Raw genomic sequence first — 17946 nt, 5'->3', positions numbered from 1 at the left:
CAAAGGAAGTGAGTCCAAAATCACTGAACCAGTTTCTCGGCCTATACAGTTTAGTGATTCGCTGATTTCTTTGCTAATATTGCACACCGACAGGTATGCTCGGGACATCGTTCAGACTGATCCTGCTCGTATAAACGTACAAAACATCTTGCTTGGTATACTTGAGCAAGGGTTTGTGTTCGCTAGGACGCCTTCCGGAACTGTGGACTGATTTAGCAATTCTTTATGTCATTTTTGCTCATGCAGGCTTGCAAAATGGAACTCACTGACACCATGCATGTGTTGAGGAACAATGCATTTTAGATGCTTGGCATGTTTTCATGCAGGAAGACCTGTGAACCAGATTTAGCACCACTGGGGTGAAATTACAGCACTAGAGTCTGGGTTTATAGATCAGTCAAGTGTTCAATCTCCTCCGTTGGCCATTACAACTTGAAACAGGAAGCAAGTTGAACTGATCCCATTACTAGGAGAGCTTTGACACCCGGTGCCCAGACAGAGATTACCTTTTCCAAGAGGACCAGGGGGATTAGTTCTTTGGCTCAAACACAGCTTTCAAATTTTGCCCAAATTTACCAGAAATCTGTTTCCAAAAAATAAGGGTTCAGGACACTCTGGTGTCGCATGAATGCCACCATCCTTGTTTGTGTACTTCGGAAGCTAACAATGTGTAGTAAGCGTTATTGAATACTCGATTCTGATTGGTCAGAAGGTGCAACGGCAGTGCAGTAGTTCCAACTGCAAGGTTTAAAACCAGTACTCAGTATACCTGTTTATTTAGGTACTTTTAAGGCAAACAATAAAAAAAAACGTAAAATTGGTTGATGAAATATTCCGAAGAAAGGGGTCTCCAGTGTCACAGCTTTATAACATTCAGGACCAAAGATTTTATAGCTTGGAAGCAAAAAGGATGGTGTGTCGGATGTTTTGAAAGTTGTGTTTCTGGTGTTAATGCGCCATTGTGGTCTTGTTTCCTGTAACCGAAAACATGACTTACAGTGTTCCATTCTGAGTTCCCATTATTTTTGCATCCCACCCTGATCGCCAAAATTTCAGCAGTTTTGAAAAAATATTTATTAACTTCTTCGCTTTCTTCCACCGCGTTTGCATGTGAGAGCCCCGGCGACCGACAACGATTTTGTAAAGTGCCTGTGTGTGAAAGCTCGGGTATTTAGTCACCGCGGAAAGGTTCTGCTTGCCTGCACATGCGCTTGCTGCTAATTGAGTGAGGCTTGAACTAAGGAGGCGCTCCTTCAGCAGCCTGGCTGTGCTGCTGCCTTCTTCCCTTTACCGAAAACTGTCAGTGTTAATCAAGCCTCATCTCTTAACACCGGGAGAAGAGGCGAAGATTAATATTCCGGCCGAAACAGATGATAAATCATTTGTACATAATTAGCGCTCAGCAAGGTTATAGCTGACACGAATTTTTATCTTAATTACGGGGGAAATTTGTTCCATTAATTTAATTTGTCGCGCACGGACGAGCCCCCGCGCCTAACAAAGTTAATCTTACACCTGTCAGCCAGGAGCCAAGGTAGGGAGCCTTTTTAGCGACTCAGGCTGAGCTGCAATTGAAATTCGCATGGTTTGCCAAGACCGAGCTCACCTCGCACCTGTGTGTTTTATCGCTTTAGAAGGGGGGGGGATGGAACTCAAATCAAATAACTCCATTCATTCATTCATTTATTTATTCATATATAGATAGATGGATTTGATACTACTCATTGATATAACTGAGCATCTATGGGGTTAAGGGCCTTGTTCAGGGGCCAAGAAGCGGCAGCTTGGTGTGGCTGGACAATTCTATAAAGTAAACTCATTTATTTTGTGTTATTTACAATTCTGAAGCCTATTGTGCTTTTTTTTTATCCGCATCAACAGATAAAACACGTACAACGTGCACAATTGCCTTCGCTTAGCATGTAAACAGGCAGGAAGGTCAATTTAATACACAGGTTATAGAGTACCATTTCTAGGCCAATGCTGCCCTCTGGTGGACTTTTAAAAAAATGGGTGTGTTTATTTCTGTGCAAATAATAACATCCCATATTTAATAATATAGAACGTTCGTATACAGTATGTGATTTTTGTATAATAATATTGTTGGATTTATTATAACTGGGATTAACACGAGTGAGCCACGAAGTCCTCTCGTCCTCTAGAGTAGGAATTTTCTCTGATGCAATTGTTTGTACAGCAGCATTATATTTTCTCATGAGCAGATTTGTAAAAGGCTGGGCGATAAAATGATAATTTTTGATATCATGATAAACGATGTCACGATACTTTTTTACCCAGGGAGATATTACAATGGGAAATTAAAAATTCTAATTAAAAATTTCAACAGACACGAATCAGATGAAGTGATGTTAAAGTGTACAGTAATACATTTTAATGCAAAATGTTTATTTTTTTTTGCTTATTATGTTTTCACAAAAAAATAGGGCATTGTTGGAAAATAAGTGCCACTTATACATATTTATGTGGAGATTTAGTCAAGATTTTTCCCCCCAGGTTTCAGGTTTCATGAATTGTTTAAACTTGAAAATGATACACTGTTAGCAACTGTTGCTAAGTCTCAAGTAAAGTTTACTCAGAGTTACTCTTCACCCAGAAACTCTGATATTCTTTTTTTATTATATAGCAAAAAGTTACCACATAACATTGTTAGCATTGTTAAGTTTGTGCCCATTTGTCTCACCTTGAGGATGTTGTAGGTGGTCAAGGCTAAACTTTCAAGGCTAAAAGTTAATACTCAGGAAGTTGTGGTTGGGGATGGTTTAGCTTAAAGGTTGATGCCTATGTGACTTTTATTTTCAGGAAGTTGTGATAAGTCATAGCCAATGTTAAATGTTTATGCCAGTGTGACTTTTATTTTCAGGAAGTTTTGGTTGGTTATGGCCAAGGCTAAAGTTTGATGCCCGTGTGACTCATCTTGGGAACGTTCTGGTTGATCATGGCCAAGGTCAAAGGTTGATCCTCATGTGACTTATTTTGAGGCAGTTGTGGTTGGTTTTGTTCAAGGTTAAAAGTTGATGCCCATGTGACTCCAAGGGTTGAAGGATTAACCTTGGTTGATGTCCATGTGACTTTTATTTTCAAGAAGTTGTGGTTGGTCATGGCCAAGGTTAAAGTTTGATGACCATGTGACTTTTATTTTCAGGAAGTTGTGGTTGGTCATGGCCAAGGTTAAAGTTTGATGACCATGTGACTCACCTTGACGTTGTAGTAGGTCGTGGTTGAGGTTCAAACTTGATGCTCATGTGATTCACCTTGATCTAGCATATTGCTTCACGTTAGTATTTTGTGTGAGCTGTGTGGAAAAGTGCATACGGAAAACAACCGAAAACCTTAGGTAGATCATCTGCAATCTCTCTCTCTATATAATTAAGGAGGAGATAGTTTCCATTTTAACAAGCCTGTTCAACACTTACTGAACTCTCAAGAACGTCCCTCAAAAGCACATACCTGTTCTCATACCTCAAGACCCCTGTCTTCTCTGTCTTCCTGTTTGTCTACTAAAACTCCTAAGACTCCTCATCACTTCCTGCGTTAGCGGTGCACTCCTCTCTCTTCACGTGCATTTTCTGAACAAGAGGACAGTAAAGCGTTATTATCGACATGGTGGAAAGTCTGAAATCGATATTATTTTCCTGTAACAGCACATTTGTCTCCTGCCATTTATTATAAAACAATGTATGATTTTTGTATTGTATTGCAATATATATTGTAGTAGCAATAAAGATTTATTCTATGTCTTATTGCATACAACTATGCAAATTATTGATGAATTAATTTTCCCTAAACACTATCAATTTCATAAATATTTTCCCGTTTTTTTTCTCCTATCACTCTAGACCTGGAGAGCCATCTACTGGAGGAATTTGTATCCACAACCTTCTTACAATATATCCTTTTCTCTTTTTATGTTCCTTTTTTTTTTTACGTAAAAAAACACGTCGACTTTCTTAGAATTCTTTTTAATGCATATTGTCATATATAAATTTTCTAAATGCAGAAGTTTAAGAAGAAAAAGAAAAACGCTTTTATGCAATACACCAGTACAGATAACATACAAACATGAATTAAAGTGAAAGTAAATAAAAGTATATATATATATATATATATTGATATATTTTAGCATAAATTGTAAAACTTGTGCATTTTCCTCCCCAATACAATTAAAGATGTCATTAATGGTGTTTTTGTTCTTTTTGCGTGTCTTCGTTTACAGTCGTGAGCGTGATGGGTCTGAATTGAAAGCGCGGATCAGGAACCAGGACACAGAAGGCCACTTTCACTCAGTCAGAGGGAGAAGAACAGTAGTGAGAGCTGGTGGATGTTAAAATCAGCACTACTCCTGTTGACTCCTGAGGCCGGTGTTTAAACATCCCTGAGACACGCTTCAGCACAAATCAAAATCGTATCGCTGTTAAGATGTGAAATCAATTATTCGAGCATGAAATAAGAATGAAGTGCATAACAAAAACATCAGCAAAGAAGAGAGAGCAGATAAAATAAAGAAAATCAAAGCGAAAGAGAAAAACAACAATTACCAAAAAAGCAGAAGAGAAGATTAAAGGAAACAGATGAAACTAAATAAAAAAAAAAAGAGAAAACAGTAGGAAAACAATGGTAAAATGGATAAAACAAAAGAAGACTAAACACAGTAAAATGAAACAAAGGAGAAACCAAACAAAACTAAATAAAGAAAACAGACAAAAAAGGAGAGGAGCTGGAGATCAGAGGATTTGAGAGAAGAAGAGAGGAATTGAGAAGAAAGAAGTTAAGAGGATTTGGGTGGAGAGGTGTTGAGAGGAGAGGAGTTGAGAGGAGGTAAGAAAAGAAAAGAGGAGTAAAGAAGAGAGTAGTAGAGAAGAGAGGAGTGAAGAAAAGAGGAATTGTGAGGAGAGGAGAGGAGAGGAGAGGAATTGAGAGGAGGTAAGAGGAGAGTAGAGGAGTCGAGAAGAGAGGAGTGGAGAAAAGAGGAATTGTGAGGAAAGAGAGAGGAGAGGCACTGAGAGGAAGTAATAGAAGAAAAGAGGAGTGGAGAAGAGAAGAATTGTGAGGAGAGAAAGAGGGGAGGAGAGACTTTGAGAGGAGAGAAATTCAGAAGAGTTGAGTTGAGAGGAGAAGAGAGAAGTGGAATAGAGAGGAGTGAAGAAGATAGGAATTGTGGGGAGAGAAAGAGGAGAGGAGAAAAGTTGAGAGGAGTTGAGTTGAAAGGAGGTAAGTGGAAAAGAGAGGAGTGAAGAAGAGGAGTGAAGAAGAGAGGAGTAAAGAAGAGGAGTGAAGAAGAGAGAAGTGAAGAAGAGAGGAATGAAAAAGAGAGGAGTGAAGAAGAGAGGAGTGAAGAAGAGGAGTGAAGAAGAGAGGAGTGAAGAAGAGGAGTGAAGAAGAAGAATGTTCATCTAGTGCAATATTTGACAATAAATACACAAGCTAAATGAAGCTGTTTGTTAATTTCTCCATTATTCTTTCGTTCCTGTACATTTAGAAGATCAGATGATTTGTTTACTGTCTAAATTAATATCATGGAAATGTTTGTAAACAGGATTATATTGTGTCTTTAGTTGAATTTCAATACATTTGTGTTAAAGTTTTCTGAAGGACTTGCGTAAGACTCCAGGGCAAAGAGCAGAAGAGAAAAAGAAGAGAAGACGACGCTGTTGTGGTCTGTGCTAAGGCTCTCTCCTGAGTGTGGTGTGAGGTGAAGCAGAGAAGTCTCTGAGAGATCTTATCCATGTGCTTATTCTCTTTATCCTCACCATGGAGAGGACGCTTAGCATTCGACTCCATTTGTTTCCAGAAGTGCGCTCTAATCTCGAACCTCGTTCTCTCTCTCAGCAGGAAGAAGCACTGATCTTCTCAGACACTTCAGGATCTGATTTCGCCACGAGAAAGCGAAGCCGTCTTCCGCCTAGACGGATCAGATCCACGGCGCTAAGGAGGAACGGAAACAGATGGAGAGACAAATAGGGGAAAAAAAGGAATAAAACACCACCACAAGTGTGGGCATTTTTTATCCATTTGTAGTTACGTTTAAATGAGTATTTTACTCATTCATAGCTAAAATTGTGAGTTGAAGAATCAGAAATTTCTACATAGCCATTTGTTACATTGTGAATGGTGATGTGTGAATATGCACGATGTACGCGTGTGAAACCTCTGGTAATCGGCTCCGATGAGGCTTTTCCCGTTTACAGCCAGGATCCGGTCTCCGATGTGCAGACGTCCGTCTGAAGCGGCCGGTCCGTCAGGGATCAGTGTGCGGATGTAGATTCCCGGGGTATTCAGCGGAGTGTGCTTTACACACAGATGTTTCGGAGCAGAGTGTGAAGTTTTCAGGATCGACATTATCATCACAAAGAATGCAATCAAAAGATGGATCTTACTAATTACTGCACCTAGTGGTCAAAAATCTAACTGATCTAACTAATCACGTGACTGGGTGAGAAATGGAGGTGAAAACCTTTTGAATGTTTTTGATATATAATAAATGATAAAATGGAGGCTATATCAAAACAGCAGCAGCACTTACAAGTCCATCGATGAGTCCCATTCCCAGGCCATAGGGTCCTTTGTCCAAGTCCACTACAAAGACGGAACACACAGGATCAGAGTTATTGCCAAGCGACTGGGCCAGAGGGATGGGGAAAGGAAAGCCACACCCATTAGGAGGGCCTGGAGAGGGACACACACACATGCAGTGTTTATAGTTTATCTACACACAAACATACAGGAACATATAAACAAATACAAAATTTACTTGAAATGAGTGAAACACACACACACACACACACACACACACACACACACACACACACACACACACACACACACACACACACACACACACACAGTCTGCGACTAACCTTCAGTACCGTTACTGATGTATCCATTGATGATCTTGTGCTCAGGAGTGGAGCGTGCACACCCATTGGCCAGAATATGTTCCTTCTGCGAATGTTTGGCATACGGAGTGTGTGTGAATTCCGGGAACAGAGGTGTGTTAGGTGGCGTGAGCAGGCAGGACAAGTCCGGGGTGTGCCGGGAGCCCGTTCCGTTTTTGTGATGAGATGCGCGTGCTCGTTCTCTAGGCCGTTCCTCGGCTCCCGTGCCCTCTCCTCGTCCTCCAACGGAAGGGACGTGGACTTCTTCTTCTCCCTCTTCACGCTGCAAATACAATATCACCACATCATTCTGAAAAAAAGTGCGTTACCCACGTCTGCGATTTCATCATGGACAGCAACTTAGAACAAAGTGCAAACATGAAATTCTGTGTGATGTCGAAACCATTCTGCAACTTGTGCACCATGATCGTCGGAAAACAATCCACATGATCTCGCATCCGCACCCACCCCACTCGCCAGATTTGGATCCTGCGGACGTCACCCCCTTCCCCGAAGATGAAGATCAAGGTCGCCTTTTTCACACTATTGCGGAGATCCGGTGTGAAAAGAAGACTTCCAGGACACATTCCGAAAGTGGCAGCAACGATTGAAGCAAGGGGACTGATTTGAAGGTGATAGTGTGTAAATGAACTTCCTTGTAAACAGAGCGAGTCTTGAAACTTTTTGATACCACCGTATTTGATCCAAGTCGTATAACGTTCATGGAAGAAGCCAGAGGTACAAATTATGAACTTACTCCTATATAAACAATCGAGCAAACACATTGTGCTTTGCATAATCTCTCTATAAAGTACTGCAGAGTGTTCTTCTAGAAGAGATTAACAGACACACACTATCCATAATCCTTTCTTTCAGATAGGCACAGCATTACAGCTTTAATCCTTTAATCAGATTTATTAATCTTCTGTCTAGAGGTTCGTACCAAACAGACAGCTGTATGCAAATAACTAAACCATTAGGAAACACCTTAGGTTCTGCTTTGATTGCAAGTTTTTACAATCCAGACATTAGACATTTAGATTAACAATCAGAAAACAGATTATATATATATATATATATATATATATATATATATATATATATATATATATATATATATATATATATATATATATATTTTAGTGTCAGAAACCTGTCCCTATAAATTTAGTTGATCCCTAACGAGCGAGGAAAAACTCCCTGTGACTTCATGAGGAAGAAACCTTGAGAGGAACCCAACTTTTTCCTCATCACTCATTAGGGTTCCATCATTGTTCACTGATTTCACGTTTATCAAAATATTTCGACTTTATTCTCGTGATCTTCGATTTTTGCAAATTTTTTTTTTTTTTTTTTTATGTGGCACTAAAACGCTGTCATAAAGAGCGATATTACCACTTTAACAGAAAAAAGTGCACAGAAGCTGCAAATGTTATACCTGAACCTATAAAGAACTGCGAAACTGATACTGCGATACTGAGACGCATTATTGTGTTCGTGATGATCTGCTGGATGAAAAGGAAAGGTAGAAATTGAGCTTTAGATACATATGCAATTTGAGGGTGAACTAGATTTGGAAAATAAACATCAGCAACGTCATGTAACTTCAATAGTGATATTATGTATAGGTTTTAAAAGACACACAATTAATTCTAAGCTGTGATAAAAAAGGGTCACAAATGGATGTCAGCATGCAAAGAAAATTCTCTTGACCATATCAAAAGATTTTTAATTTGATATTAAAACAGGTAACGTGAACCTAGACACGTGAGGTAAACGCACCTGAATGTCCTGTCTGTCTGCGCTGCCATGGGTCTTGGTGCGGAGACCCCACAGAAAATGGCGGATGTAAAGCAGCTGTCTGTAGATGCTGTCGTCGACACACTCACTCTCCAGGTCCACCTTAAACCCAGCGCTGGGTAGCACGATGGGAGGGTGGTTATCGAAGCTCTCCAACAGATCAACTGTACCACACACACACACACACACACACACACAGAAATACAGTATAATGTTACATAATACCAGTTAGACATTATCATAATTCAGAGAAATCCAATACCCTGGCCACCTTAAATCCTGTTCAAATCTTTTAGGTTGGCCATTTTTTCTTTGGAAAATCAGTTATAATGTGCTATGATAGTTTTTTTATGGAAGCAAAGAACACACTGGACAATCCCTCACCGGTTCTGTAAACGTAGGCTTCGTCTTCGCTGCTTGGTTGCCAGATTGAAACGGAACCCACTTCGCTGGTCAGTAGGTATTGTGTAAGGATTCGGTGAAGCTGGACGGGTTTCAGACACGGATGTTCGGTCCGCAAAACTTTCCAACTCATCTTCACATGGAAAAAAAGCAACACTATTACTACATTACAACAGAGAGACACACCTCAAGAATACATAGTCCATCATCTGGATTTACACTATACACTGATCAGGCATAACATTATGACTACCTGCCTAATATTGTTTTGGCCCCACTTTTGCCACAAAAACAGCCCTGACCTATTGAGGCATGGACTCCACTAGACCCCTGAAGGTGTGCTGTGGTATCTGGCACCAAGATGTTAGCAACAGATCCTTTAAGTCATGTAAGTTGTGAGGTGGGGCCTCCATTGATCCGACTTGATGTCCAGCACGTCCCACAGATGCTCGATTGGATTGAGCTGCTCAAACCATTCCTGATCCATATTTGCATTGTGGCAGGGTTCATTATCCTGCTGAAAGAGGCCACAGTCATGATGGAATAACATCTTCATGAAAGAGTGTACATGGTCTGCGTAGATAGGTGGTCCACATGGATGGCCGGACCAAAGGTTTCCCAGCAGAACATTGCCCAAAGCATCAAACTGCCTCTGCCTGTTCTCCAGGTAAGGTCATCTATGTGGTGTAAAAGAAAACATGAGTTATCAGATCAAGCCAGGTCCAGTTCTGATGCTCACATGCCCATTGTTGGTGCTTTTAGTGAAGGTTAGGGGTCAGCATGGACACCCTGACTGGTCGGTGTCTATGCAGCTCAATACGCAACAAACTACGATGCACTGTGGAATTTGGCACCTTTCTATCAGAACCAGCATTAACTTCTTCAGATATTTCACCTGTTGGATCGGATCACACAGGCCAGCCTTCAAACCCCATGTGCATCAATGAGCCTCGGCCGCCCATGACCCTGTCGTCGGCTCACTGCTGTTCCTTTTTTTGGACAACTTTTGATAGATACTGACCACTACAAATAGGGAACAACAAGAGCTGCAGTTTTGGAGATGCGCGTTTAGCCAACACAACTTGTCACTTGTCAAACTCACTTAAATCCTTACACTTGCAAATTTTTCTGGCTTTTAACACTTTAACTTTGAGGACATAATGTACACTTGCTGACGAATATATCCCACCTACTAACAGGTGCCATGATGAAGATATAGTCAGTGTTATCCTTCTCTTCCTGTCATCCTGCTTCTCTCTCTCTCTCTCTCTCTCTCTCTCTCTCTCTCTCTCTCTCTCTCGGTCAAGCTAAACATGCTCCTAAGGTTCCAGTGACCACTGTTCCTGCCCCTTTACCTCCTCGGATCTTACCACTTCATCTAGGCCTACTTCTGGATAGTGTCCTTTTCAATTGGAGGCCACTCTGTGCCGCTGGGGACGGTTTCTCTTCAACGCCTTGAGTGGTTCCATGAAATTACGGAGTAAGAACAGAAGCTTTGAGGATGGAGTTGGACTGTAGTTAATGTTAAAAAGTCTGCTATATTAACTCAGGACTACAGTTTGCTTCTGATCACCATCACTGCACCCTGCAACATTTATCTGTAGTAAATGGACATTCGGTGCAACCCAGATAAGGATGGGTTCCCTCTTAAGTCTGGTTCCTCTCAAGGTTTCTTCCTTATACTATCTCAGGGAGAGACACACAGATTTAAGTGTAACCTGTGAGAGCTGCGAGGCGGGAGTGATGAGGATGGTGACCATACTGCACAGTTTGGCGAAAAACCTCTGGGCAATCTGGGCCCGTCCTGCTCCTTTGGCCCAGTCGAGGAGCATACGCAAACATGCTTGTATCTGCAATGCTTGGGAGCGATGAAACCAGCCCCTCACTGGACCTATACACACACACACACACACACACACACACACACACACACACACACACACACACACACACACATATATTATATATATAAAAAACAGTAGCACATTTTCCCTTTTGTTCCTGGCTTTAAATAAATACACAGTTGTGCCTGACCCCTCCTATTACAATGACAAAATAAATCCTTATCCTGCTGTGTTATCCGTTTTTAACATCTGTGTGTGAGTGTGTGTTTAAGATAAGTATTTAACCATCCTGTCTGTTCCAACACAAAGAGGATTATGGGCGTATGGAAAAATAACTGCGTGATGTAATTCCACATGACACAATGTGGAGTATTTAATGTGGGAGGTCGATTAACACAAATGTTTTGCAGGTCCTTGAATGATCTCAGCAAAGAGGTCTTTGAATCAAGCCTTAAATATTGTTATATTATTCTCATTAATCCCTTATTAATCTCTTATACTCATTTATACAATAATATTTCTCATTCTGTAAAGGGCTCCATTAATACTGTATTTGACTGAAGCTGTCTTGCAGCTGGTGCTGTTGCACTAGCTGTGCTAGTGAGTATAAATCAACAACGAATTCATTATAGGAAAAAAAGGTGGAAATAAAAGAAGATTCTAGAACAGGGATGGCAGACATACAGCAGGAACTGACCTGATACAGGCTCGAATCCAGGCCACCAAATAAATTTAGAAACCTTGTCCAAATTAAATATTGCCACATGGACTGAAATTCAGTTAAAGGTTCACTAGTATAATTTTTTATCTACATTCTTTTACCTGGTCCATGATGAAACAAAGGTTCATAGGATGGAGGTGAACCTGATTTAGATACTCTAACCTGGAGAAAGTCAAACCAAAGTTCTGGGGGAGGAGCTAAACATGATGTAAATCTTACAACCCAGTCAGACCAGAGGTTTAAGGGATGGAGGTGAACCTGATCTAGATCCTCCAACCTGGTTAAAGTTAAACCAAAGGTCCAGGGAGGGAAGCTGAACCTGAACTAAATCCTTCAACCCAGGCAGCGATGAACCAAAAGCTCAGGGGATCTCGGTGAACCTGATCTAGATCCTCCAACCTGGGTGCAGTCAAACGAAAAGGGTCCAGAGGGTGTTGTTGGACCTGAACTAAATCCCAAAACCCAGTCAGCGACGAAACAAAGGTTCAGGGGATCTCTGTGAACCTGGTTAGAGTCAAACCAAGGGATTGTGGAATGAAGATAAACATGATCAAGATTCTCCAACCTGGGGATGGAGGTAACTCTAATCTTGATCCTCACATACAGTCAGACTACAAGCAAAGGTCCAGGGGGAGGAGGTATATATATATATATATATATATAGTTGTTCCATGTTGTACAGCATTAAATGAGTTAGGATTTTGGGGTGTAAGTTAGAGCTAAGCTTTAGTATTAAGAAGAGGTCAATTACCCTGTGACACTGGTTTTGTAGTGAAAAGGGTCACAAAATGTGGTAATTCCTTAAAAAAAATTGTAACCATGTAATCCTTGCCAAATAAATCAGATAAATCCTGAATGTGGGAATGTGGCTCATTACATCAAGTGAGTTTGATACCCCTGTTCAAGACACTGCAGACCTTACAGCACTTCAAAGGAAGTACCACCGATTCTGCACAATTCTCTTGCTCTGTGGCACTCCGAGACTTCCTCAATTTATTCTTTCCTAAAGAACAGTCAGTCCAAACATAATTACCTGTCTCTGTGACTCAGACCTTCTATCTAGACTTGATACTTTTCCAGACTCTTTTGCTTGCAGTTGCGACCCTTACTACAGAAACAACAGATGCTTCATCTTGCTAATTGGGAGTACGGTTGTGACTGCTTGCCTGTTTATAGTTAGTGTCTTCCACACCACATCACTTTCAGCCAGCTGCAATTAAAATTTTCTTCTGGTACTGGTGTGGACGGACTAAAATGTATTAATCAGGGATTTCTGCTGGATATCTGCCAAAACTGTAACCATAATCAATTATTGAATGAATTGATGCATGGATTGTTTTTAACCCAGCCATTAGGGGGGCACAAGCCAGTGTACTCTTAGTGCCGGTCCCAAGCCCGGGTAAATGGGGAGGGTTGCGTTAGGAAGGGCATCCAGCGTAAAACATGTGCCAAATCAAATATGCGGATCACAAATGAGAATTTCATACCGGATCGGTCGAGGCCCGGGTTAACAACGACCGCCACAATGGAAATGGCAGTGGTGAACACGTATTTTAAGAAGAAGGAGGATCATAGGGTGACGTATAAGAGTGGAGGAAGGAGCACACAGGTGGATTATCTTCTGTGTAGGAGATGCAACCTGAAGGAGATTGGAGACTGTAAGGTGTTGGCAGGGGACAGTGTAGCTAGACAGCATCGGATGGTGGTCTGTAGGATGGTTTTGGAGGCGAAGAAGAAGAGGAGGAAAGTAAGGTTTGAAAGAAGAATAAGATGGTGGAAACTGAAGGAGGAAGAGTGTAGTGTGAGGTTCAGGGAAGAGGTCAGACAGGGGCTTGGTGGTGGTGAAGAGGTGCCGGATGATTGGGCAACTACTGCAGGAGTGATGAGGGAGGCAGCTAGAAAAGTACTTGGTGTGACATCTGGAAATAGAAAGCAAGACAAGGAGACGTGGTGGTGGAATGAGGAAGTGCAGGAGAGCATTAGGGGAAAGAGATTGGCAAAACAGAAGTGGGATCGACAGAGTGATGAGAAGAGTAGGCAGGAGTACAAGGAGATGCGGCAGCAGGTTAAAAGGGATGTGGCGAAAGCCAAGGAAAAGGCATATGAGGAGCTGTATAAGAGGTTGGACACTAAGGAAGGAGAAAAGGATTTATACCGATTGGCCAGGCAGAGAGACCGAGCTGGGAAGGATGTACTGCAAGTTAGAGCAATAAAGGATGGAGAGGGAAATGTGTTGACTAGTGAGGAGAGTGTGTTGAGAAGATGGAGGGAGTATTTTGAGCAGCTGATGAATGAGGAAAATCAGAGAGAGAGAAGGTTGGAGGATGTGGAGTTGGTGAAGCAGGATGTAGATAGGATTAGTAAGGAGGAAGTGAGAGCAGCGATTAAGAGGATGAAGAATGGAAAGTCGGTTGGACCAGATGACATACCGGTAGAAGCGTTTAGATGTTTAGGAGAGATGGCAGTGGAGTTTTTAACCAGATTGTTTAACAGGATTCTGGAAGGGGAGAGGATGCCTGAGGAATGGAGAAGGAGTGTGCTGGTACCGATCTTTAAGCATAAGGGAGATGTGCAGACCTGCAGTAACTACAGGGGAATTAAGTTGATCAGTCACACCATGAAGTTATGGGAAAGAGTAGTGGAAGCCAGGCTGAGAGAAGAGGTGACCATCTGTGAGCAACAGTATGGTTTCATGCCGAGGAAGAGCACCACAGATGCCTTATTTGCTTTGAGGATGTTGATGGAGAAGTATAGAGAAGGACAGAAGGAGCTGCATTGTGTATTTGTGGATTTAGAGAAAGCGTACGACAGGGTGCCGGGAGAGGAGTTGTGGTATTGTATGAGGAAGTCAGGTGTGTCAGAGAAGTATGTGAGGGTGGTGCAGGACATGTATGAGGACAGTGTGACGGCAGTAAAGTGTGCAGTAGGTACGACAGACTGGTTCAGGGTGAAGGTTGGACTGCATCAAGGATCGGGCCTGAGCCCTTTCCTGTTTGCAGTGGTGATGGACAAGTTGACGGACGAGGTCAGACAGGAGTCTCCCTGGACTATGATGTTTGCAGATGATATTGTGATTTGTGGTGAGAGTAGAGAGCAGGTTGAGAAGAGCCTGGAGAGGTGGAGATATGCGCTGGAGAGAAGGGGAATGAAAGTCAGTCGGAGTAAGACAGAGTACATGTGTGTGAATGAGAGGGAGGGCAGTGGAGTGATGCGGTTGCAGGGAGAAGAGGTGGAGAAGGTGGAGGAGTTCAGGTACCTGGGGTCAACAGTGCAAAGTAATGGAGAGTGTGTTAGGGAAGTAAAGAAAAGAGTGCAGGCAGGGTGGAGTGGGTGGAGAAGAGTGACAGGAGTGATTTGTGATAGAAGAGTATCTGCAAGAATGAAAGGGAAAGTTTATAGGACTGTGGTGAGACCTGCGATGTTGTATGGATTAGAGACAGTGGCATTGAGTAAAAAACAGGAGGTGGAGCTGGAGGTAGCAGAGCTGAAGATGTTGAGGTTTTCGTTGGGAGTGACGAGGATGGACAAGATTAGAAATGAGTTTATTAGAGGGACAGCACATGTAGGATGTTTTGGTGACAAGGTGAGGGAGGCGAGATTGAGATGGTTTGGACATGTGCAGAGGAGGGACATGAATTATATTGGTAGAAAAATGCTGAAGATGGAGCCACCAGGTAGGAGGAAAAGAGGAAGGCCAAGGAGGAGGTTCATGGATGTGGTGAGGGAAGACATGCAGGTAGTTGGTGTAAAAGAGGCAGATATAGAGGACAGGGTGGTATGGAGACGGATGATCCGCTGTGGCGACCCCTAATGGGAGCAGCCGAAAGAAGAAGAAGAAGAAGAAGATGCATGGATTGTTTTGTCCATCTCAACCAAGCTCCTAATGTGGCTCTTCTTCACTGTAAATCCCAGACCAGAAGAAGTATCTGTTAATTTTCTCACTTTTTATTAGAAAACTAAAAAGTGGTTTCTGTTTCTGTAAGTCAATGCCCATTGAAGTTCTTAAGTAGAACTTTAAGTGGTCCTATACTGGTGTAGTCTATCCATCCTGCTTACCTTTTTGGCTCTAAAGTCATCAACAAGATGTTTTTGCCCTTTCTTTTGCTGGATGTTTTTTGTTTTTTGCACCATTCTGTCAAAACTCCAGAGACCATTGTGTGTGAAAAGTCTTAGGACCTCAGCAGTTTCTGAAATTGCAGAGCTGCCACATTGATCATCTCTGCTATGGTATTCAATTTGGTCTAATGAAAGATTTTGCTGAATCCGCATCTGAACCGTGGATCCCCGGGCAGTGTGTGTGTATGTGTGTGCGTGTTTGTTTAGTTCACTAGCACATGACACTAGAGGTCAGACTAAACCCCCAGCACAGTTTATCAGTCTGCATTCTCTCCTGTATGACCACTTTCCCATTCTTATCCCGTCCATCCCTTTCACTTTCATGCTACCTGCCCTACTGCTTCCGTCGCCTCTCTTTCTCTATTATCACTGGGAGTAGATGTTGTCTACATGCTTAATGAAGACATATGATGGCGCAGATATGGCCTAGCAAGCACATTAGTGTGTGTTAGTGGGCAGGCAGCCTGAATGAGGGTAGACTTTAATATATTATAAAAAATGAAGAAGAAAAGCAGTAAAAAAAAGGCAATCAATGACATTGTGATGTCATTTACATAATAAAATTAGTCTCTAGTGTCAGTAGTGTGTAATAGTCAGAGGTAAAAGTAATGTTTTTTACAATCCGACAGACTGAATGTCTGGCTAGCTATCCATCTATCCATCCATCTATCCATCCATCCATCAATTTATTTATCAATCCCATCCATCCATCCATTCATAAGACTGGGGAGACATCTGTTTAACAATCATACAGACAGAATATCTGACTATTTATCCATCCATCCATCCATCCATCCATCCATCCATCCATCCATCCATCCATCCATCCATCCATCCATCCATCCATCCATCCATCCATCAAACCGGGGTGGCATCTGTTTAACAATCATACAGAGAGAATACCTAGCTAGTTAACCATCCATCCATCCATCCATCCATCCATCCATCCATCCATCCATCCATCCATCCATCCATCCATCCAGCCAGCCAGCCAGCCAGCCAGCCAGCCAGCCAGCCATCCAGCCATCCAGCCATTCAAAGTTAAGTGTTTAAGGCATTGGACTTTGGATCTCAAGGTTGTCAGTTCAGATCCCAGCCACCTTCTGTCTGGAGTGGCAGCTTGGTTCAACTGTGATAAGTCAATCAGGACAAAAGCATCTGCCAAAGCCATAAATGTTAATGTAAATCCATCATATATCCATTCATTCATTCATTCATTCATCCATCCATCCATCACCTTTATCAATGAGTAGATTGAAGAGCGAGGCATTGGTGAAGAAGAAGAGGTAGGCGAACATTTGGCTCTGGATCTCGGCATGAACCTGATACTGCTGCATGAGTTCAGCTGTGGTCTGAAACACACACAGAGCCCGACGTACTGCCTCGGGCATGACACACAAGCTGCAGGCACACGCCCGTGCGCCCGTAACCCGCCGACATGCCTCCGATGACGTCTCGCCTCTAAACGGGCTGCAGTCCAACAAGGCTGGGAACACCACGTACAAGGACTGCAGAAAAATAACACAGAAAAACAACACAACACACACACACACACACACACACACACACACACACACACACACACACACAGACTCACAAATCCAAACAGCTTTGGGGACACCATATGCATAGACCCAATACATAGACAATGAAGGAGGAGGAGAAGAAATAAGTGATGAAAAAAATTAGTGAAATTTCACATTTGGTCCTATACATAGTGCACTTGTACAACATCTGCACTTCCTCTTTGTCTTTGTGTGTTAAAACGTATAAAATGTATTCTAGTGGGTGCACAAATCTTTAAACAAGCCCAAAGTGGTGGGATGATTTTGTCAACAGTGTCATTGACGTTCCAATAAGCTGCTTCCAACCTGAGCATGGGGCAGCGTGATCCCTGCCCCATCAGGCTTTAGTTAAAGATTGTTAAGGGTTCTTGTTTATTGACCACTAGGTGCAATAATAACTCAATGGTGCTAAATCAGGCAAAGAGTGCAGTATGTGGAAAAATGTGGAAAAAAACAAACATCTGTAAAGTCACAACGGTATTTAGTATTTCAACAACATCTAAAATAAATCCAGAGTATAACATTTGTGAATGGAGCAATTACCTTGTACTAATGGTGTAACACTATACAGAATTCACGGTTCTGTATGCACCTCGGTTTTTAAG

At 42.1% G+C, this 17946-nt stretch overlaps 1 protein-coding gene across 4 annotated transcripts in view; it reads right to left on the bottom strand.

The window, feature by feature from the left end:
- The window catches only part of radil (Ras association and DIL domains), a 68023-nt gene that overhangs the window by 34193 nt on the left and 15884 nt on the right, over positions 1-17946 (bottom strand). For 2 of the 4 annotated variants that reach the window (XM_083522287.1, XM_083522289.1), the window contains 8 exons: positions 17014-17284; positions 10814-10986; positions 9078-9228; positions 8676-8857; positions 6876-7176; positions 6542-6684; positions 6167-6306; positions 5170-5943 (listed from right to left, as the gene is read on the bottom strand). In XM_083522287.1, the coding sequence (XP_083378413.1) occupies positions 5844-5943; positions 6167-6306; positions 6542-6684; positions 6876-7176; positions 8676-8857; positions 9078-9228; positions 10814-10986; positions 17014-17284 (1461 nt within the window). In that variant the 3' untranslated portion in view covers positions 5170-5843. Of the gene's footprint in view, positions 1-3468; positions 3588-4135; positions 5944-6166; positions 6307-6541; positions 6685-6875; positions 7177-8675; positions 8858-9077; positions 9229-10813; positions 10987-17013; positions 17285-17946 lie in introns of those variants that run through there. The other 2 variants (XR_014530383.1, XM_083522288.1) reach the window with 2 other exon arrangements.

This window comes from Silurus aristotelis (genome assembly GCF_946808225.1).
Source record: "Silurus aristotelis genome assembly, chromosome: 20".
Lineage (NCBI taxonomy): Eukaryota > Metazoa > Chordata > Actinopteri > Siluriformes > Siluridae > Silurus > Silurus aristotelis.
Note: the sequence above shows the minus strand (reverse complement) of the source record. Positions and strands in the feature narration are given on the sequence as shown.